This window comes from Melospiza melodia, chromosome 3, assembly GCF_035770615.1.
Source record: "Melospiza melodia melodia isolate bMelMel2 chromosome 3, bMelMel2.pri, whole genome shotgun sequence".
Classification (NCBI taxonomy): Eukaryota; Metazoa; Chordata; class Aves; order Passeriformes; family Passerellidae; genus Melospiza; species Melospiza melodia.
The window spans coordinates 44102986-44126732 of record NC_086196.1 but is presented as its reverse complement, the minus strand read 5'-3'; the positions used below and the strand labels follow the sequence as shown (position 1 = coordinate 44126732).

At 43.1% G+C, this 23747-nt stretch overlaps 1 protein-coding gene across 4 annotated transcripts in view; it reads right to left on the bottom strand.

Moving 5' to 3' along the window:
* LOC134415750 (SAM and SH3 domain-containing protein 1-like) overlaps nt 1–23747 on the bottom strand; it is a 525301-nt gene that overhangs the window by 102687 nt on the left and 398867 nt on the right. The window contains exon 1 of one of the 4 annotated variants that reach the window (XM_063151548.1): nt 14150–14245. The exons of the other annotated variants lie outside the window; for them this stretch is intronic. Coding sequence (XP_063007618.1) covers nt 14150–14245 — 96 coding nt within the window. Of the gene's footprint in view, nt 1–14149; nt 14246–23747 lie in introns of those variants that run through there. 4 annotated transcript variants of the gene reach the window in all.

Below are 23747 nucleotides of genomic sequence, written 5' to 3'. Positions count from 1 at the left end.
TGCCTTCCCTCATTTCTTACCATCCCAGCAGCTAAATCCTGCATGGGACCTTCCCCTCAACCCCAACTACTGAGAGGCAGAGGAGAGAGCACAGTCCTCTCCCACTCTGCCGCACTGGGAAAGCCCAGCAGGGCTGCAGTCGTCTGCTCCACATTTCTCATGGCTGGATGAGCCCATTACCTCATCTGCACTTGCAGGGCAAGAGCTACAGGGCAGCATGCACCTTGCATCATCACCCAGCTCGGCAGTGACAGTCCCAGCCTTCCGAAATGCTGCTCTTAGGAAGCTGGGTGTGACAGCAAGCACAATTACTTACTCCCACTTGTACAGCCACTTTGGATGCTGACTTCCAAGAGGAAGCTCTCCTGCTATCCATGTTAAGATTTCAGAAAGGGCAAAGGAAATGTCACATATTTGCCTTCACTTCAAACTGTTTTTACAAAGCGTGAAAAAACACTGCTCTGCACACCAAGGCATGACAAGACTGCTCCTCTTTTTTGGGAGTAGGTATGGACACCAGCAATCCTGGTTGAGATGCCCAGCAAGCAGCACAGGCCACTGTGTGTCCTAGAGATGCAGCCCTTGATTCCCTGCTGCAGGTGCAGAGGGCAGCCCAGCTGCCAACCGTGGAAAGCCAGAATGCTGATGTTTAAACTGCCTTCTCAAACGCTGATATGTTTCTGGTTTTTCCTACTAGAAATTCAGCAGCTTGCAGCCTAGAGGATACACCCAACACTTCTACATAAGCAGGGACTCACCTTGTCTTCACTCCTACCGCTTCCTGACAGATCATCTTTTACCAGGAAAGGAAACAACTGTAATTGAGCATGGCAGCAATCCATGTAATCTTAGCAGCAGAAGAAATTATTTCCCGTAGCTCCCGTACGCAAGCTGGGCCCAGGCTCCCCCTCACCAATGCCACCCATCCTGCCTGCCTCTGCTATCCCTGCAAACCCTCACTCCTGCAGGGAAAACGTGCTCTGCACCGGCACAGAGGGGTAGCATTAATAAACCAGGTTAAGCAGACACCCCACATTCATACAAATCTGAAACCAGAAAGGCTGACTCTGCCCTAAAACACTTCAGTGAAGCCTCAGCTTTTGACTCTTAACAGAAGTATGGCACTGTTAGTACAGTCTCAACCACTGCAGGTAGCATACAGATGAACTAAATATAATATTGCTCATGCAAAACTTCATGGTGCTGGGCTCAGGTTTTTTATTGCCTTAACTAAGCTTCCTCAAGTCTCTTTGGAGAGTGTTTTATTTAGGAACAGTAAAGCACAGTTACCAAGGGGTTTCAGTTCATTTAATTAAGTTGAATACAATTACACTCCAGTGGGTCTTAAAAAATGAAGAATCTATTTAAATATTATTTAGATGCGTGTCTTTTAAGTACCACAGATTGTACAGGGCTTCATGTTTATATCAATTAGGGATATCAACCTAGCAATAAGAACTGTTATCGCTTGCCAGCTTATAATCCTTTCCACTCTGGGATTCCGTATTTTATTTACTCATTTCCCTTTATCTGTGTACAGTGAAGAAGGGCTTTTTGCGTTCCTGTGTGCTCACACTGCTTCATCATTGCCAAAGCACTTCCTAATTAGGCTAAATAGGCCTCTTACACAAATAGAAGAGGAATATTTCTGCCTATCAACAGAACACATCCTACAGAGTCTGGGCTTAAATAACAGTGTGGCTGCCATATCTCCCAGGTATTTCAAGCTCATATTTTTCTGAAGGGGGGACATGAGGATGTCATGTGCTTGTTTCAAGGAAGTGCTTAATCCTGTGGCTGCTGTCAGTCCAATGGTTCTGCCCACTGATAAGAGACATGAGGACATGGAATGAAGCTGCATCACAGGAAGTTCAGATGGGACATTAGGAAAACGCTCTAGATTGTGGTCCATCACTGAAACAGGCTCTCCATGGAATTGGTCACAGCACAAAGCCCATGAAAGTTCAAGGAGCATCTGACAATGATTTTAGTCCTGTAGTTAAGTTCTAGGTGCCCTGTGAGAAGCAGGAAGTTGGACTAAATGATCCTTACGGGTCTCTTCCAACTTAGATAGTCTGTGACTCTACGTGGCTTTTATTGGAGACTGAATTAGTTACTCAAGTGTTGCACATCACAGATGCACCTCAAAGTGAGGCACAAAACAATTTGAAAAGCCCCATATGGCTAAAAAGGTCATAAAAAGCAGAAGCTGGCAGAACTCCAGTGTTAATGAAGCTCACAAAAAAATTGTGTCTACAAAACCTGGCAGTTGATTCTCACTGACACAAGGCCCTGAACCACAGGCTGAAAGAAAACAATTGCAGATAAAGACACTTGGACTTGGATGGCAAGTAAAGCCCTTGAGCAACTTCTTTATGCATAGTGACATGAACATCAAAAGGACAACATCCTGCTAACTAACCATTTGTCAGGACAGTTGTCATGCCAAAGAAAAACATCCCACCTAGTTGTAAAAGTGGCAGTAACATGAAAAGAAAGTCTCAGATTGGAAGGAGTTTCCTCACAGACTCTGCTTCTCAGATGAAAAAAGGGGCCAGCAGTCTCAGGGAACACCGCCCCTTAAGCCCAGCAACAGTGGTAGGACAGGCTCTGTACCAGGCTGCATCTGAAGCAACACAAAACCAGCAGAGAGCTCTCTGAGCAAGATGTTGCATCACTTTTCACAGTCTGCACCATTATCAATTTCAAAACAAAGGATGTGTAGTAAATAAGCTCCTTCATTCACAGAGAATTAGGATTTGAAAGAAAACAAGGATTTTACTGTATGACTCTTTCAAATGGAAAGGAAAATAATGTATTTTCAGATATGGCAATCTCTTCAAAGCTTGAGAGATGCAAGGGCTGGCTCAGAAGGAGTTACATGTGAACAGGAAAACAGGGCATCAGACTGTCTCCAGGAAAACAGTAAATTGCACTCTCATGCCCAGCTTGTTGCAGCTAACCAGCCCTCTGCTACCAATTACCCATTCAAAGCATCTGCTGGCAATACCTTAATGGTTTGGTTTTACATGTCTCACCCACATCAATGGTTACCCACCTATAGCCTACATTTGTCTCTAAGCAAAAGCAAAACAAGGTGTGACCAACTAGACATGAAGGCTTACTTTGCACTGTGACATCCTTATTCGGTGCCTGAGATAAGTCTTTTCATTTCTAAACCAAGCTTAAATCTCCATTATTTATTTCCCACATGCTCCCTGACGTCCACACCATTCAGCCACCTCCTCTGGGTCTCCAGGAAGTCAGCCTGCACACTGACCTTCCCCAGCCAAGGCCCCAGTGCGTGCTCCAGCCATTTCCTGCCATGAAGGCGGCAATTCTTCCTTTCACATGATCCTTCTAAATCCCTCTTCCTAGCAGTTGCAAGTCACCCTTCTCAGCTAGGACTCCTCCCACTTTTCTGGCCACAGAATACAACTCTGGATACTGACTCACTGCACCTCCTGCCATCCTCTGTTTCCGCTTTATATGAGAGGTACTTTCCTAAGACAGGGATCAGTCTGAGAAAAACCTCCGCCATGCTTTTTTAAAAATTTTTGTAAATTTTGTAAAATTTTTGTAAAACAGTTTTGTAAACTGTTCAAAGCTCCCTAGCAACAGAAAGGCAAAATGGTCAGCAGCAGTTAACATACCTTTTTATCCCCCTTTCCTCTCTCTTTCTTGGCAGTTTATAAAATAATTAACTATCTGTAAGCATTCTGCAGTAGTTGTTATTAGGTTTGGCAGATGAAAAATGAAGATTTGTACAAATCTTTTGTATTCTATGTACACTTGAGACAAGATTAAAAACCCACAAGTAGCTTGGCAAAGATTACTTGAAGCAAGGACCATTCCAACAGAGAGAAAAAGCAACACTGAGAACATGCACCTCTTTTTTTTCCTCCTTTCACAGAATCACAGAAATTCTAGGTTGGAAGAGACCTTTAAGATCATCAAGTCCAACCCATGTTCTAACACCTCCACTAGATCATGGCACCAAGTGCCACATCCAGTCTTTTTTTAAACTCTTCGAGGGATGATGACTCTACCACCTCCCTGGGTAGATGATTCCAGTATTTGACCACTCTTTCTGTAAAATACTTCCCCCTTAATTCTAGCCTGTATCTCCCTTGGCGCAGCTTGAGACTGTGTCCTCTTGTTCTGTCTTTCCTCCTACTTTTGGTGTTTAGGAACTCAAACTCCACACTAAACAAACCCAGTGAGACTCATCACGACTAGGATAACAAGGATATGCAGAAGGATCCCTTTCCCTTCTCATTTATGTGTGACCACACACCACATGTGGTTTGAAGCTATTCTTTATCATCACCATCGTGCCAGTGATTTTGGTGAGGTCCTTGACCTTATGTTCCCTGTTAACTTCCTGAGTTTAGACAGCTATCGTGCAAAGCTTAGGTTTTACAAAGTTTAGGTTTTAAAAAGTTTATCCATCTGCACATATACTCATTCCCTGACACAAAATCTAAACAATGCATTGCTGGGTTTGGGCTGAGCAGGAAACAGTACACCTCACTGCACTGAAACATCCTGGTGTCCCTTCAATTCAGCACATCAGTACATGGCACCACAGTGGAGCGGGATTAGACTCCATTTTTTGTCTCATGGTAAACCACTCAAAATAAAGGTAAGTGTAACTAGAGAGGAAAACAGTTATTAAGGAGGGGCAGTCATTCTGCACTACCTACAACAGAGCAGTCTCCACTGATTAAAGAAGGAACAAAGCAGATCTTTCCCCCAAACCTCAGAAGAAAAATTTCCTCTAGAAATTTCCTCTCCCTACAAGGTTTTTTGGTTTTGAAGTACAGTATCATTACCAGTCCTCTGATAAAATGTTGCACTGGAAATTCTTTCTCCAGCCTCTGTAAAAAATATATCACCAAAAATACTCTGAAGCATCGTGTTTTTAAAGCATAAACATACAATCATCTTGAAGATGGAAACTTGAAGACAGGAACCACAACTGACAACATGCCCACACCTCTTCCTGTTTTACAATGGTTATTTATGAATTCTAAGGTGGGAAAGAAACCTAATAATGGAGTGGAAATCACAACCTCCAAGTGTTGGTGGATATTATGTATGAATACAAACACATTTATTTATAAAACAGGATTTTTCTTATTTTCATCCTTGGGGATTATAAACTGAAGATTAAATGCAAAGGATTTATCATCAGCTTTCAGAGGTACTGCCCTAAAGTGGCAAATCACAAAGCTCCAAAACTCACAAGCATTAAATATTATTCTGTTTAACTGAAGGCTGTGTTAAGTCTATGCAATAATATTGATAACAATATGAAGCATGTCTGACATGGATGGTAAAGGAGATGACTCCTAATTTAGCAATAGAAAATAAGTATTTTCAATCTGCACTCCATTCCTAAGATCGCACTAGAAATTTTTGGTGTAAAAACCCCTTTTGCCTGAGTGGCACATGTCTGCTAGAAAACAGCAAGCACAGAATCAAAAGAGAAGGAAAATGTTTCAGAATTGTAACAGATATGGACAAACAGATAATAAACAGGCAGAACACAAACATCCAAACCTCCATGCAAGTGTAAAATGTGTAAAACCCACAGATTCTTCAGCATTTCTATTCTGACATATAATTTCTAAAGGTATATACTGTGACTCACAAAATATTGCTCTGGCAAGCAGAATTCTTTAAAAGCCTAAAATGTCTTTTTTTTTTTCCTGAAGTGCGATGTAATGCTATGCAATCAGCTCTAGCACGTGTTTTCATCCCAGCTCCAGCTGTGGATGTGCACTCGATGACAGAACTTTTAACAGCGCCACCATGGTGCAATGAGCTCTCCTGTTTCCTCCAACAAGTTGTGCTGGGGTTGCAGACAAGCAAAGATCAAGCTCTGCAGAGCAGGGTCAGCCTGCTGCTGGCATTGAAAGGCTCAACTCATCTGAACTTATGAAAGAACAAAAAAAGATGCATTTTCCTTTTTTCTTAAAACCCTACAGGCCACACACTGCTCCACTATAAATAAACTCGTGCCTTAGGCTCCTGAAGTTTTTATGTAAACAGTGCAGAAAGTAGACCCTTTATCTTTTGTTTATCTTTTGTTTTCATCATACCTATCAACACTGCATAAAGCATCTTCAGTTGCAGGTGAGAGGGTTAGGAGCATCTCACAACCAAGAGATTGCTCATGTACTCTCAATTTAATATTGTAACAAGCATGGTACTGTTTCCACTATCATCCATCAGCTCTCATCACGCTTGCTGCAAAGCTTTCAAAGCATTGCTTTTATTATTATATTAAACAGTTACCTAATCTCCTTTACACACACTCCCACACAGTCCAGGTGGAGAACACTGTGAGATTAAATATTCGTAGGCTGTAACCTACAAAGAGCAAAAAGCACTGTATATCACTACAAATACAGTGACAATAATGAAACACAAAAGGATGTATTCATATTCTAGATAACTGTATTACCATGCTTGTAACCTTCACGGTGTACATTTGCCCACACATGTGAAATGACACATCTTCATCCGGAGGCCTGATGATGCAAACTGATGTCAAGAGCATATCCCCATGTCCATGCAGGGCCACAGGGAAGTCAAATCACCAACGTCTAATGGGCTTGAAGAAGAGCAGATCTGCAACAGCACTTCAAGCAGATTGCACTCAGATTGTGACACAGATATCGGAAACCAGTTCTCCAATTTATTGTACGGCTTTCCATTAAAAAGCCTGAAAATGTGATTTATAAATCATTGTTGTATTATGCTCTTTAGCTTGTTCATCCAATTTTCCAGCTACACCCTGCTTAGAACTGTTTTCCAGATAGGTTATACAATCCCCACTCTACAGCTCTTCATAGGAAACATGCCTCTAAAACTAGTATGTAGCTCAAAAATGCTTATACAGGTGTCATTGGAATCTACACCATCAATTATTTTATTATACTAATCTTAGTTCAAATAAACCTGGTACATTTTGAGTCTGTGTTTCAAAACACAGCAGTAGACAAGAAAGCTGTGCTATTACCATAAGCCAGGAAAAACATTCCCCTTGCCTCAAGAAGATGAAAGCAGAGCCACCATGCCCACACCTGACCCACACCACAGCAACTGCACTGTGGGAGGAGAGGGCACTGGTAGCTCCTTTTATTTTTAATGTCGCTATTTTCAATAACAGAAATCTGTGTTGGGAGCCCTTGTGCTGAAAATGTGTCGTAATTTTTCCCTGCCAATGAAATAAATAGAAATAAAACCCTTTCGTATCTCTCTACTTTATCACACAACATGTTCGCATATATTTTAATGGAGAACATGTTTTTATAGTAGAAATCTGACTTTTAGACTTGGACATAGGAAACCCAGTTTCTTCCTATTGCCCATTTTGTCAGCGAAAAATGTGGAATCCAGACCCTTGCAAAGCCACCTCAGCATCCCTGCAGCCACAAGCACCTTCCTCCTCCTCCCACCACTGATAATGCCAGGTGGTTCATTAGTCATCAGCTGTATCAAGCAATCATCAAGACAAAAAAATGTTAGCAGCATCTAATGTTAAAACAGGTATTGTGACAAATCATTTTGCTGGGTGTAAATTCAAAGTAATTCCTATTCCTCCTGTGTTTTTGAACCCCCATAAGTCCAAACACAGCATGTACTCTATGGCCACTTATATTGTCACAACAGGCTGAGTAAAAAAGAAAGCATAGGCTCCTGCATGAAGGAAAAGCTACTAGCACAGATTCCAAACAACAAGAGGGTGACCCAGGAAGGTGCAGGAGGCAGGGCTGGGTGCTGCAGCACCGAGCACCCTTTCCTCCACAATGCCACCTCTGAAGGGAAAAAAATCCTGAAGGAGCATAGCCCAGGGCCAAAACTGGAACAGTTCAACCCAGGTCTGGACAGAGACAATCTGACTCAAACTCCTTTGCCCTGGGCACTAACTGTTCCCTCTGTCCCTTGGCCATGTGCCACATCCAGCAGTGACCCCGTGCTCCACTTCTGTGTCCCGATCCCTCCACTCTGCTCCTGTTTGCACAGCACTTTATACAATCAGCACTAATTTACACAGATTTCTACACAGCATCAGACTAAGTTAAACTAATTACCTACTTCTGTAAAATGTCATTTGCTCTAAGATACACTAAAAATAAGAGGTTTTCACCTAATTGTAGAAAATGGTAGCCAACATGTGTAGTGTAGTATATTTCATTCCATGTAATAAAAGTCCTTTAAGTGCTCATGTGCAAACCCTTTTCTTTTTCCACATCAATTTTCACATTTTCTTTCTCCTTAGAGACTGTCATTCTTTTCATATCCAGAAAAGGAAGAAGGCATCATTACAGGGAAATTCTAGCAACCTTGTATTCCACTGCTCTTAAAAAAAACAGAGAGCTTGGTTGACTGACTTTCAAAAGATGAAAAAAGTATGAAGAAAAAGAGTATTTCCAAGTTGGTATTCACAGCAAATTAGCAAGAGGAAGAATTTGCTTTCAGGAAGGAATGAAGAAGGCACCAGAACCAAAAGCTCTTATCACTCCTCATGGTGTAGGGTCTTATGGGGACTAAACTCTCTGATGGAGACATCTGTTTTATGTGCCCTGACGTGCAAGAAAAAGCCTAGACCAAAGGTTATCTCTGTGAGCTGTCTTTCCTCATAAAGGGATTAGCATTTCTAGGCACAACATTTCTTGGAAAGGCAAAGGAGATGCAACAGGTTAAGTTTAAATTATAAAACTGAATCCAACACTCAAACTGACATTCAGTCGCTCTCTCTTTTGACTTCTTTATTTGAAAGCAAAATACCCTCCCTGGTTTTGTGAAATAGACAAAATAATATCTGCCAGTTTGAAAGTGGAGACCAGGCCTTCTGGGTTTATCCTTATTGTTGCAAGTGGCATATGCTTTAGAAAATGTGCTCCAAATAGAAGTCGGAACAAAAATGTTTTGAATCAGAACATCCCACAGCGCGTTTTGAGTTAATTGCACAGTGCCACAGGCACTATGCTGACATGTCATCAATATAAATCATAAAGAACAAGTATATTGCATTTTCAAAAGCATATCTACCTGAGGCAGCTATTCATTTACCTGCACATTTCCACAGAGCTGTGCTGAGCATCCATGATCTCAGCTGGAGTGGCCTTTTGGTGCCAACCTGACACCAGAAAAACAGAGTCACCCAATGAGAAACTGAGAGAGCAGCAGTGCAGAGATTTCCATAAGAGGTTACAGTGATTTAATGAGGGTTTAAGGAAGAGCAATCCTGGAAGAAACCTTGGGCTGGTCTTAGCTGCCACAACTCCTCCTGGCAGTTCTACAACTGCTTTTATCAGTTGGGGATCTACTTCCCTGATCCTTCCAGATACCCAGACTCCCTGGCTTAATATCAAATTCCTCTTCCTAAAGTATGTTAGCCAGTATCCAATTACATGTTATCACAGTAGCATTATCAGCTGGCGTCTCTTTCTCTTTTGGTTTTTTTCTTTATTACTTTGATAAGAAATTCAAATAGTCTCCTAAACATGGAGACCAAGATAGATTATATATGTAAATAGGAGGGCTCTTGGTAGCCAAGTGAGCTTTATTGCCCTCAAAACACTCTGTTCTCTTCAACTAACAGCAGATGGTGGGAAAGGACTGGTTTTCTCTCAGCATAACAGCAAAATACTATTGAAAAAGAAATAATTTTATTTTGTTACAGCTGTTATAACTGATTCAATAGTTTGAAACAAGAAACTAGCTACTGCTGTGAAATAAAAAGCTGTAAAGACTTCTAATTCTGTGACATCTCTTTCAAGTTCTGTTGGATCTTTTGCATCTTGGCCATTGAAGACAAAATCTCCTCACACAAATAAGACACCTTCTTTGGTGAAACTCCTATTACAATTGATCAGAGTTTTGTCAGTGATTTCATTAATGTCAGGATTTGACCCAGATATCTCTCCTATGTATATATAAAGGAGGAACTTAGCATAAACAAGAGGGGCACTGGAATGACTTCCTGGTACTAAGGTCAATAGCCCATGTTTTGAAAGCACATCTTTAAAAGAATGAAGTTCCTGATGTTAATTTCATATTAAAATTTGTTCTCAGATCTCATAACATACAAACTTTTAGACCTTTACATAGCAAACAAATAATTTGCTATCACCACATCAATATATGATTCTGTGCCAAAAATATCCCTTTTTATAGCATTGAGTTTTAGCAACGCAGAGAATTGCTTTACTATTACTCACAATCTACCTCTCTAAAACCTTAATACACTTCCAACATCCACTGTTGCTCTGAAACACTGAAAATTGTAATTATCCAGTACATTCCAGCATGTGCTTGCTACAGACTAAGTGAAAGCTTTTGGGCATAATTTGTTATCTAGCAAGCTCCATTAACAGCACAAATACCTTGAGATGCTTATACCACAGCTGCACCTATGGAATATTTCATTAGGAAAGTGCAAAAGGGAAAAGTCACATTTGCTTCAGCAAGACCTAGTACAGCTGCAAGCACACACCCAGTATTTATCAACTATAGGGCTATTAAGTGACTTCAAAGTCCACAAAATATGCTCCTTACAAGCAGCACTTGACAACTACTTGCTTCCCCTCCAGACCTGGGATCTGCCATCACAGGTTCCTCCTAATGAGATCCTATTTTAAGGAATGCAACTAAAAGTACAAAACCAATGAAATATATTTATCCATATAAATATGGAGAGGGGCTCAATTTGTATTTCAAGTAACTCCATACTGAATACCAGCTGTGCTGACACTGGCCTCTTCTCCTAATTCAGCACCTAGCGCAGACACCATTACACTCCACAATGCTTCCAGCAGGGCCAGTGGGAGGAAGGCAACACCTTCCCCTCCTCCTCCCCACTGCTCTAACTTCTCAGTATGGGGAGGGAAGAATAAAACATTTTATCACTTCTATGAAAAACATCTTTTTTACCATAAGGACAGCAAATTGCTGGAACAGGCTGCACAGCGAGATTGCGCAGTTTCTGTCCCCGGAGGTTTTCAAGATACAACTGAGTAAAGCCCCAGGCAACCTCACCTGATCTCAGATCTCTCCATGTTTCAGCTTGAGGATAGGCTAGATTCTACCTGAGGTTCTTTCCACCCTGCATCATCCTACAATCATGGCTTTAAGAATGTGTTTTTATCTTTAATTCCATCAGCAAACATTGGATGATCACCTTCTTTCTTAATTTCATTCTAGTTTTCTCCTTCCAAGATCACAGAATCATAGAATGGTGTCTGTTGGAAGTGACCTTAAGGATCATCTAGCTCCAACACCCCTGCTATGGGCAGGGACACCTTTCACTAGACCAGTTTGCTCAGAGCTCCCCATCCAAGCTGGCCTTAAACACTCACGAGAATGGGGCACCCACAACTTCAGGCAATTTGTGCCAGTGCCTACACACTCTCACAGTAAAGAGTTTCTTCCTAATATCGAATCTAAATCTATCCTCTACTAGTTTAAAGCTTCTCCCCCATGTCCTGTCACTATATGCGCTTGTAAGAAGTCCTGTGTTTGTTGTAGGCTCCCTGCAGGTACAGGAAATCTGCAACTAGGTCACCCTGAACCCTTCTCCAGGCAGAACAATTCCAATCTCTTGGCATTTTCTTCACAGGAGAGATGTCCCATCCCTCTGATCACCTCGGCAGCCTTCCTCTGGAATTGCTCTAACAGTTCCATGTCCTTTCCTGTATTGGGGACCCCAGACTTGGATGGAGCAGTGCAGGTGCGAGTCTTACAAGAGCGATTTTGGCTCTTCTCTCCTGACTCTCTCGCTCTGATAGTGCATTCCTTTGGTAGATTCCAGGCTGTTGCAGGGCCAACCTGGCCAGCATATCACTGCACCAACTTTTTCATTTACAGAGCCATCCCCAGTGAATCACTCTGGTGTCTACATCTATGCTCCCCAGACAGTTTGAGTCATGAACTGCTACAGATCCCAGGAAATTAAGACCCATGCTCTCATATAATTGACAATGCAAAAGAAGTAAGCCAGCTACACAGGCCACTGATGGGGCATCACGGACTACAACCAAGCAGCTACTGACTCCCATTTGGAAGCCACAACTCCAGTTCACTGCTTGCCTTTTGCAGCACAGGTTTAAAAGAGGCGCCACAAAGATGAGCAGTGGAAATGGCACTGGAGCTACCTCTTCCTTGCCTTCAAATAAGGACAGAGCACTAAATAAATTTATCAAACTTTTGATTCTCAGTTCATTTTAGGACCTTATTTTGCAGCCTGAAAGACTAGAAACTCTTCAAAAGTCTACATCTGAAGAAAACTGACAGCATGTAGTGAGAACTTCGGTCTTCCCTCTTACAGGAGACCCAACACAAGGTATCTTTTTGTATTTGTAATTGTGTTGCAACACAAAACACTGAAGTAATAAATGCTAATAAGGCTGGGTGATGTTTGTGACCGATATAAACCAGCAACTTCATAATCACAAGATGATTCCTTTCTGTAAAGCTGGCCAACTGTAAGACAAATTATTTTAGCAAAGTTTCATTAGAAGACAAATAATAATTAAATAGTCCTGGTTTCCCAGGAAGGAAACTAGCTCGTATTGCCAAAAGAAACCTATTCAAAATTATTAGTTGTGTGACAATCAGATCTTTTTCTGCACTGAGCTTCAGCATGCTAGGCTGCTGGTCTGGCCTCCTCAAAAACTCCTTCCCAGGCATCCAATAGCACTTTGCTCTTACTAAATGCAGTACTGAAACCTGCCAGAAAAAGACAGAAAGAGACTGTTCATAAAGTAGCAACTGTGTGCTCCTTACAAACTGGCAGAACTGACTCTGCTTGCATTCTAAGATTAAAATCATTAACAGTGAAAAAGTGTACGCAGTTGGGTGCTATTAAACTGAACATCAAATCAATGGAGAATTTCTATGAAGAAAAGGAATAAGACAGGTTTTTGAACCTGACTTTGAATATTAACAATAAAGTCCATGTCATAAAAAATATTCAGCATAAAATGGTAATTAAATTATCTGTTCAATTCTATAACATTTCTTCTGAATTGCATCCAATGGGTTTACCATTCATTACGTTCCATGGTAGTTTTCCAAAAAGTATTTCTCATAATATTCTTGAATGTCTGCTGGTTAAATGTTAACAACAAAAACTAACACGCATCAAGCCTATTCATTTGCTTTTAAAATGAATAAACAGGCACTCCACTGTTGATTACCACATTCCTGTTTCGCTGGAAGGCTGCCAGCTCCAGTACGTATATAACGTTAGTATTTGTTTTTTTGCTGAGTGGCAGTCCTCTGCGGTAATTATCATCTTGCAACTAAGGTAAATATTATTCTCTCGCTGCAAGTAGAAATAAAGGTTTGACTCTTCCTGTATTTTTACTGTTTGCCATCCAGTCCGTCCTGTCGGTACGCTACGTGCCCATTAAACGTAATTCCTTGCGCCCTCGTTACTGGGGCCATCTCTTTTGTCTGTAACTAGTGAATTACGAGGATTAGTCGCTCCTCAGAAGATCACCGGCGCAGAAACTCCACGGGCCGTAACCGAGCAACTCGTCTCCACAAAACTACCGGCAGTAAGGGCTCCAAAGCCGGCGCCGGGGAGTGCCGGGGGCGCTGCGGGCCGGCCGGCCGTGCCCGGGACCCCAGGGCAGCGGCCCCTCCGCGGGGGCTTCACCCCGAAACGCGGGCGGGGGATGCAAAGGCTGCAGCGACACCGCCTTAGCCCCAGCCGCCCCGTATCGGCGGCACGCCGGGCCAGCGGGGGACAATGCGCCCATTGATCCGGCTGCAGCAGCGCTCCCGCCGGGGAGCGTCCCCGCCAGCGGGCAGCCCCTGCGCGGACCCGCTCCCTGCGCGGCCCTTCCGCCCCTTCCACCGCGCAGCCCAGAGAGTGTACGCAGCCCAGAGAACGGCGGTGTAGGCGGTCACCGACACAACCCGGGGCTTAGCCCATGAAGTTACTTTTTCTGGGACGTACGCGCCCGCACACGGGCACGCTCCAACTCGGGCAAACTCCGCAGCAGGTGCCGGGAAGACCCGGCGAACGCCCCGCAGCATCTCCATCCCCCCCACCCCAAGCCCTCGTTCCGCCGTGGGCTGCCCCCACGGCCGCCCCGGTCGCAGACCCCGTCCTCACCACACTCACCAGGATGCCCATCACGTCCTCCCACAGCTGGGCGAACACCTCCGACGTGCCGCTGTCCGCCGGGGCGGCGGGGCCGTCCGCCCGCTCCCCCTCCATGCCCCGGCCCGGCCGTCGGATCAACGCCGGCTCCCCGCCGCCGCCGCGGCCGGCCCGCCCCGCCCCGCCATCCTCCCCCGCCCCGCTCCGCTCCGGCCCGCCCCGGGACACCGCGGGACGGCCCCGCCGCCGCCCCTCAAGTTTCGACCCAGCGACGGAGCGGCCGGCGGTGCCGCTGCGGCCCAAACCCCTCCTGCGCCGCCCGCCCGGGGGCTCGCCCGGCGCATGTGGCCGCCCCAGGGCGGCAACAAAGGGCCCAGCGCCGCCCCGGCGGCTGCACGCACCCCGAAAGTCCAGAGCGGCGTCGGGACACGCGTGGTCGCCGGCGCAGCTCCTGTTGTTGCCATCCTCGTTACCCCCGTGCCGGTGCCTCGCCTGACGGCCAAGTCAGCAGCGCTTTCTTAACACCGGGGAAAGACTCTCTGGGAAGAGGTGTCAGCCGCACGCGTCACACGGCGGCAGGGCAAGGGGCACCCTGTTAGCTCGGGTTCAGAGTTTGGGTACCGGGACCGCATCATTCTCCTGAGGAGCGGTGGTCTGCCACCTATCGCCCTTGGGGCGGGACTGTGAGAATAATGCCGCCCCTACGTCTGTGCCTCATGCTCCCTGGTACCACTCCCAATTCCCCATTATAGTCAAATTAAATAATTACTAACTACAGACAGCAGCAGTGATGCTCCTGCATTCTACTTGGGAAACTGCTAAGTGCCCACACACACGCACTTCTTGTGGAAGGCACATGAAATAACAGTGGCCAAACCCCACTGCCTGTGAAGGGAAGGAGTGGCAGAGGTCAGCAGAATGACCTGAAGGCCTATCCACCACCTCACACCTCACTCCCAGCTTCTGCGGTGACCAGCAGCAAGGAAATCTTTTACTCTTAGTGCTCATTCCTAAGCTTTGAAATGTTTAGATGCTTCTTGAAAAGCTCCTGTTTCAAGCTGCCATTTATTGGAAGCACCTGTTTGCCCGGGGTGGCAGGGAAAGCAATGTATTTAATGGATACGCAGCTGTCACATGCTGGCCAAGCGTTTTGAGGGCTCACAAAGCTGAGCAGCCAGTGAATCCTCCAATGTCCCTCCTGCCCTGCTTACTGCCAGGCTGTATGTTACATGCCCTGCACCACCTAAACACAACTCAGAGCCTGCCCTAGAACCTGTGCTCCCCTCCAGGCTCTCTGTTCAGCCCGGGTGTCCCCTGGCACCAGGCTCCCCTCAGTCCATTCACCAGCCCTACAGCTGACAAGGCTCCCAATGAGGGCACAGCACTGGTGGCCTGGGAGGGCTGGAGCAACAAATGATACCATTTGCTGTCAGAGCTAAAAATAGTATCTGTAGAATGAATAAAGGAAAGTGTGGTTATTGCACTCATCTTCTCTCAATGTTCTCAACAACGCTCTTTTTCTGTCCTCAAAGCTAAGATTCAGTTTGTAGACTAGCACTGGAGAGGAAAGCTGGCCAAAACACTTCCTTTCTCATCAACTGCCACACAAAGAAGGGGACAAGACTTTTCTAATCACTTTGTTACTGCAGCTTTTGCTGGAGTGGTTGACAGCAGAAATTGAACAGAGAAAAGGAGGTGGGGAGCAGAAGCAGAAAAACTAAAATAAAATTACGCTGAGAGAAAGTGGTAAAGAAAACACTGATGACTGACCCTCCTTTAGGATGCTCATGTAGGATACACCCTGTGTAATCCACCTTATTGACTAGTAATGAGAAATAATGAAAGACCCAAACCAGGTATAAAATCTCTTCTAATTGGCCTTTAAATTGTATACAGCTATAAGCCTATGAAGTACGAGAATAAAGGCGTGTCAGTGAAGTCTCTCAGTGTTCTGAGATGGCTTGCATAACTCAAAACTGGTTTAATTACTCAGAAGTAATTTACTGACTGACCCTCTGAAATTCATGTTGAACCACTTACAGTAATAATGTCAATCTACTTTAAAATATCTGAACGAAGCTCACTTGATCTCAGGATTTAAGTATTCTGTGTTCATCATGCACTTCAGTACTTTGTCTTTTTTATAGACAGAGGCATATTAAGAAAAACAAACCAACAACTCTGCAGCACACAGCCTAACTCCCCTCACTGTTGTGTCTTGGGCAGCAACAGATGAAGATCAAATAGGTGCCAGGGGCAGTACTCCCACTTGCCTGGCTCCTCCCTGCGACCGAGGTCATTGCTTCTGTGCAACAAGGACTACATCACTTACAGAGGCAGGCCTTGAACAGCCACACTTTTCAGCCTTGCAGTACAGGTAACAGAAACTAGATTGTGAATTGTGGTGGTCCCAGAGCTGCTTCCCGAGCCATTATGTCATCCCTTCTATGGAGGCAGAGCTTTCATCAGAGAAGCATGATGCACAGCTGTGGCAGTCTTCCCCTCAGCCTTTAATTTGAGACACAGAGCCTTTGATTTCAAGAAAGTGAGATAAGGAAAGAAAGATCTTGCAAAATCACATGACTCCAGGCAGAGTTGCTTTAAAAGCAAATGGACACGAGAGAATCAAAACAAATCCAAGGCAGTTTACAATAGCTACCACCTTCTATGGTCTTGCAAATTATAGTATTTATGCATTTTCAGACATTCACAACATGCCATTTTCACAAGACATTAAATGAATATAACATGCTAAAATTATTCTGTGCTCTTCTCTCGAGTAGAATCACCCCCTCCTTCTAGACAGGACAGGGTTCTTCTATTTTAATGAAGGCAAAGTCCTGCAGAACTAAATCCCAGGAGTATTTTACAAAAATCAGCTGCAACAAGAGTATAGGAGTTTTAGAAAAAGCAGGAAATCAGATCTTCAAAGGGTTTTGAAGCCCAGCTATGAGCGCAGTATTTTGTGTTACAACTGTTACTACGAAATAAATTATTGGAAATTTGGCACGTTAGAATACAGTTTTTGTTTGCAGTTTTTATCTGTAGTTGCCTAGATGATAACTCCAGCATCTACAAAAGACTACTCTCTAAAACCATCTTGTGCTGGACCTCTCTACAGCTATTGGAAAAAATAAATCTTATCAATTTTCTGAGATGTTTATGACATTTCACAAGAGGTCTGACCAGGTGTGTTTCAAAAATCTTGAAAAAATGGTCACTGTGCACCTTCAGAACAGCACTGAGCAGCAATCCTGATGTGATTCCCCTGTGTGGTGCTGTCACAAAGTGACTATGAAGCTCCCTGTGGCTGTTCTGCAAATCTCTGAAGAGGAGATGGAAACAATTGACGCATATGTGGTCAGTCTAGTCCTGCTGAGTTATGGCAGATGCACTGTGCACATGAGCCTGTCTTCCTATCATTCCATCAGCTACACGTGGGTGTCAAGTTAATATGAGTTACCCACATGTACAAGCCAGGCAGGATTAACCAACTTGGAGAGCACTGCTCTGTATTCCAGAGAGATGGACTTTCTACCAGAGGAATACTCCTAGCTCCAGGTTAAGGTGGCCACAGAGAAGCTCATCTTTCTCCTTTCTTTACTGAGGGTTTAGGGAGATGGCCCTCACTAGGACAAATTCGTTCTCTGTGAAAAGCACAAACCTCAAACACAAACCTCTGAGTCATTAAGGCAATAGATGACAAACTTTCTGTTCCAAAGAGGTGTGTGCCATCTCACCCCAATGTCACATAAATGTTTCAACAAAGCATTTAATAGGGAAAAACTGAAATATGCATCAAAATAAACTAGAAAAGCCCACACGCACTATCACAACTGTTGTCATCTGCATCAAAGGCATTTAATCCAGGAAATCAACAACCTTGAGCACTTTTAAATCAATCAATTTTAAACTATATGCAAGGTTGCCTCAGAAAGGGGATTATGCTCCACAGAGTAAATGGACACCAAACTTCATGAGCTCCTGATAAATGACCTGAGGGAAATGGCTTCCTGCTCAGAGACCTGGCAATTAACTCTGCATGCATGAACAAAACACATGAGGTTTCTCAACATCACTGACAACACCCTGCCCAGTAGATCAAGTCCAAATTGGAACATCAAAGCCTCAGAGAAATAAATAAGCAAGCCATTGTATGCAGAGAGGCTGCAGGGAAAGGGAGAAATAAAAATTCCAGCTAGCTCCTGCAGGTGACCTGCCAAAGCCCTAAAACTCTTAACACAAGCACATGACAATGGAACACCTATTACCAGTGATTGCATCTCCTTTCAGCTCTCTCCCTCTTCCTGCTCGGTGGAGGTCATCAAATTGAAACACGCAAAGTTTCACATCACAGTCTTTGACTGGAAATGCAGCTCTTAGTGGTTGTAGGCTTCATCCCATCAACTTATCAAGATCCATCTCAATACAATTTTATCTCATTGTCCTTGCTACATTTTTTTTTTCAAAGTCCTTCTAAAATATAATTTCTTTTACCTCTCCCGTTCAGTTCTTCTTTAAGAACTGTTTAAGTAGTATTACTACTTCTGGTAGCATAGTCCTTTGGAGTAGGGATCACCTGTATCAACCAAAGGGGCCAGCAGCTGCTCTCCAACAGAAAGCAGACATGCCAGCAGCTGCTTCAAAAACTGTTCTCTGCTGTAGGATAGAATGAGGACCCACACACCTGACCCATCAGTTGATCTGACAAACATGCTATCACTGTCCCAGACCCTCCCAGAATGTACATGCATAAACTACAGAGAATAGAAGATCCATCCTGCATCCATGATCCATCCATGTATATTCCAAAAGGGTCATATTTCAGCACCTGCCAGTTAGACATCTATAGAAAATAAAATGTTCCTGATTTTAGAAGTGATACAGACAGTACTTATCCAGTGGCTTTAAAATGGATGGTATTTAGATCACATACTATATACTGTATGGTCAGAAATCATTATTTATTCTTTTAGAGGTTTAGCTGTCAGCTCCCAGTCTTACTGCCAGCCTCATGACCAGAGTAGCACATCCCAGTGAGAGTGGCACACTAATATGCCCAACAGAAACCAGATGGAGTTAAATCTGTTTAATTCTATCAGTAGAAAGCAGTTAGGAACAACAAATTGCTTTATTCTGACAGAAGTCTGAACTCTGCACACTACACCAAATCTATCATTCCCCTAGATATCAGTATTCTACTAGATTAAAAAAATAGAAGGTGGAAGAGACATATGCCCAGTGGAATTATTCCTGTAGTCTTAATATTTTGGGCTAGCACCACACTCAGTAGACACAGAAGTACTGTGAAGGTTGTCAGGCTTCATTTAAAATACAGTAGCTGTCATTTACATGAAAAATCATATAAGGAAAAGAAATCTAAACACAGCAAGCATCACAGCCCTTCTGGAAAGATATCTTTTGACTCATAAGGAGAAAGGAAAGGTTGACTTCCTTCCCTTCCTGCTCCACAGAGGCCTCTCATATCCTGCCTAGTTCCCCTGCCAGTCATGGAGCACAGCATCACATTTCTTGACTGCAAGGTGGTAGCACTAGCTCAGCCAATGGAGGGGCTCTGGGAGCTGGAGCATGACTGCTGAGGAGCACATATCCCAAGGGAAACCACGGCCACAATCCTGCTTAGGGGCACATCAAGCTACTCCAGAAGTGCCTGCAGATCAGGACTCCAACTGCTTCCCACAATGTCAGGCACTGTCTGGAGATTATCCAGAAATTACTAAGACTCTTTTTCTTTGTGTTACTTCTGACTTCTCCACCTAAACTCAGCATCCCCTCTTCTCCACCTGCACAGCAAAACCAGTCTTGATGTGTTGTTTTTTCTTGTCAGCATTGAAATAGTTAGCATTCACTTTTTCCTTAGCTTTCTGCAGCACTTTTTACAAAATGTTTTCTAAACCTTTATTATTTTCTCAGAAAAGAGTTCAGCATCCTTTGAGATACCTAGGGGTAATCTCTGCACTGTCATTCACAGGAGGTTGCTCTATGGATTGAATTATTTTCATAAGCAGCTGCTAGAAGGGATGCATACAAATTTTTTTGTAAGAGACTTACAAAGGCCATAGAGACAGAAGTATTAGGCTCAGTGTCCTTTGGCTGCTCTTCTCCCAGATAATTTTAGAACTGTGGAAGTAAAAAAAGTGAAAAGCTAGCCTCAAAACTGGGAGTAGAACATCAGTCTGTCCTTTTTCCAAGCGTGGTGTCCTTTGATTCCTTTGTTGAAACGCCTAGTAAATTACTAATGAAAAGGAGTCGGATGATCTCATCCTAAAGCACACATAAAAGCAGCATAAGGTACAACTCAGTAGTGTGTGGTAACTGTGTATTTCAGAGATGCTCAGTGCTGATGTAAGTATCACTCCAAGTTAGCTGCAGTAAGATGAGAAGAGCATCAACAGAGATGACCAATCTCACAGAGTGACACCTATATTACTGCTCACTTTGTGACCAGCACAAATTTTTAAGATAAAAATGTATGCACCTCAGAGATGATGCTTATTGCATCTCCCTTTGCAAGGGAAATGAACGTTTTTAAAAGTAATACTTCCTGGAAAAAGAAACCCAAGAGCTTTCAATAATTTAAGTTTCATTAATTGTATCTTTGCAAAAGCAACCAAGCAAGAAATGCAAATGCAGATCTTTAAATAAAAATGTTACCTGCCTGTTATAGAGAAAACTTCGCAGAGTTGCCCTTAACAAAATATTATTACAACAAAGTACATGTGACCCTAACAAGTCAACTATAGACAGTTGGGAGAAAACAAAAGATGAAGAATTGCTTAGCTTCTCATTCAGAAAAGATCACATCCATCCAAAAGCTACCTCCTCCACACTTCACCTAACACCCATTCCTCAATTTACCTATTAAATAGTGCCATAAAACATAGCAGAATAAAAATTGTTCCTCAAATGATTCTCTGAAAGTTAATACTCTCACCTCCATCTGAACCAGCAGAAAACAGACCCTACCAAAGTCTGACTTTCAGTCCCACAGGGATTCAGAACTGAGCTTAGGCTTTGCACTTTTAAAGCCTATGTTGTAAGTCACATAAATATATTAGCAGCAAAGGAGTAAGTGGGCCTAGTTAATGCAGAATCTGACCAAAGAAACCTGCCTGATGCCCTCAGGCACAGGTTTCTAGATGTGTTTTCTGATGATCTAGGCACAGGTGACCAGATGTGATCATCTGATGTTTGCTTGCATATCATGTCAGCCTGAGGTCAATTCTCCCTACTGCAGCCACTGGATAACAATGCAGTAGCTTCAACCTCTTCTTTCAGATCAGTTTCTGTTGGGGTAATTCCTGCTCCATCACCAGAGCTTCTCCTCTTGCTTCCATCCCCAGAAACAGCTCTCATCAGCTCTCTTCCTTCACTTGCCAAACAGCACTCCTTTCCTTTTAAATGCTTTCTGCCCATTTTCCAAAGCACCACAACTGACTAAAACAGGGGTCTCCTCCCCACGTCAGAGCTGCACCCCTGACCGACCTGTGTGCCATGCAGCAAGCCCAGATATGTACATAAAGAGAGTTTGTGGAAAAACAAATGGCAGTTGACCAGCAAGCAGAAAAGCAGTTGTGTTGCAATTTCTATTGTAATGATTAGTGTTCAAAAATCACAGATGTCAGGGACCTGAATACTACACTTGCATTTAAATATAATGAAATTTTAAAAGTAAGACTTTTGGAGTGCTTCAGCTTCAATTGTCTAAGTCATTAGGGTGCACTTAGGTCTTCATCTTTATTCTTTTATTGAAAAATAAAACCCAGAATTTACATCTCTGTTACTTAAAAAACAGCAGCAAATTGAAATTTTTACATCACTGGCTGCAGGTGCCAGGATGTTAAATAAATCAGCAAGCCAGTGATGAAATCTGGAGCATTCACAAGACTGAAAATGTAGTCAAGATGATAAGTACTCATTTCAGCTGTGGCTGTAAACACAGGCATGAGCTTGATTCAGAGTCTGTGCTCCTCTAGAGAAGCTTTATTCTTCACTGCCCAGCAAGCTGTACCATCAATCACTCTGGACTCTCTCAAATCAGAGTTTCAAATTGCCATGGCAAAATATAATAAAACCTGCTTTGCACTCTCTAATGAGAGTTATGAAAGAAATGGAGAATCATATCCAATGTGTAGATTTCATTTTTCCTATATTGTTAATAGCATGTTTCACTTCATAAAACTTCATTCAATCCTAGAGAAAAGAGAGAAAGAGCTTTATACAAGCAGACCCACACTGCACTTTGTGTCCATAAATTCATTGAAGGGGCACAAGACACTTATTACTTCTACAACACAGTGAGGAGGGGGAGTAATTCCAAGGAGCAGCTGCTTCCAGTTAGGGTAGCTCAGCTGGAAAGGAGAGGTGCCTGTCAAAGTAATTAAAATGAGAAGAAGCCATCTATCTGAGACTTCAGCTTTTAAGCACTGGCCAACCCCCTCCCAAAATGTAATTATAAAAAAAAAAAAAAAAAAAAAGAAAGACAAGTGAAAACAGGCTTAAGCATTGCTGAAAACATACCTCCAAGCTATTCTCTCAATAAATATTTTGGGAAGTTCACGAACAGAAGGATTATTGTGACTGTGGTGGTGTGAGTGGGAGGAATTTACCCTCCACAACTCAACCAACTGCATCAATGATGATAAAACAGCCCTTGAGGGCAGTGAGCTTACTGCACTGGCTCCACATTGATGAAGTTTTACAAGAATATTTTATTTTTTTTGTTTAAATATATGTAGAGTAGGCTGGTAGCTCTAGTTCTCAGAAAAAAAAAAGAATTTTCATTTGCAAGGATTTAATAATTAGGTAATTCTATTTTACAAGGCCAAATATGCTGCTTCAGTACAATGTGTATCCTGTAGCAACATATGACTAACAAAAAGCAATTGAGACTTGGGTTTTTGAAAATTACTAATACACTTGATCCCCCAAGTGCATCACACGTTCCTTTTGACTTCTGTGGGAAGATGTTACTTGTGAGAATACATTTAAACAAACAACTGTTGCTTGGCTAGATGAAGGTTAAAGGGACTGGAAAAGATGCAGCAGTTATCTGAAAGCATGAAGGGTGTGTAAACACCAAGGGAAAAGCCAGATTGCAGAAGAAAGCTCAAGAGGGTGTAACTCAGGGCAATGAGGTAAATATATGTGTTTTTAAGCCCTGAAATACCGGCTCATAAAACAATGACATTATTTGTGCATACAAACTGGTCAGTTTGGTCATTGTTGTGTGTCACTGAGGACAGGATAAGTGAGAGGGAATAAAAAGAAATGAAAAAAGTATCTATACCACTGAGGGGAATATAAGAGAGCAGTGGTAACCCTATGTCTTAGGGACAAGCCAAGTGATCTTATGGATACTCTGCATATTTGCTGTCCCTACTGCTGAAGAAGGAGCAGCAGGGATGGGTGGTGAGCACACAAGGCTTTGGGCTAGATACAATCCATGACTTAATTTCACATGACTCGCAGCTCCATGAATTATTTTGGGTGGTTTTAATGGATAATTCTAAGGGGTATGCTACCTGAGCAATTGCCTAGAAGTCTGAAAAGCCTATGTGGCCCTTAGGTTTCCCATGGTAACACATGAGGCATTTAG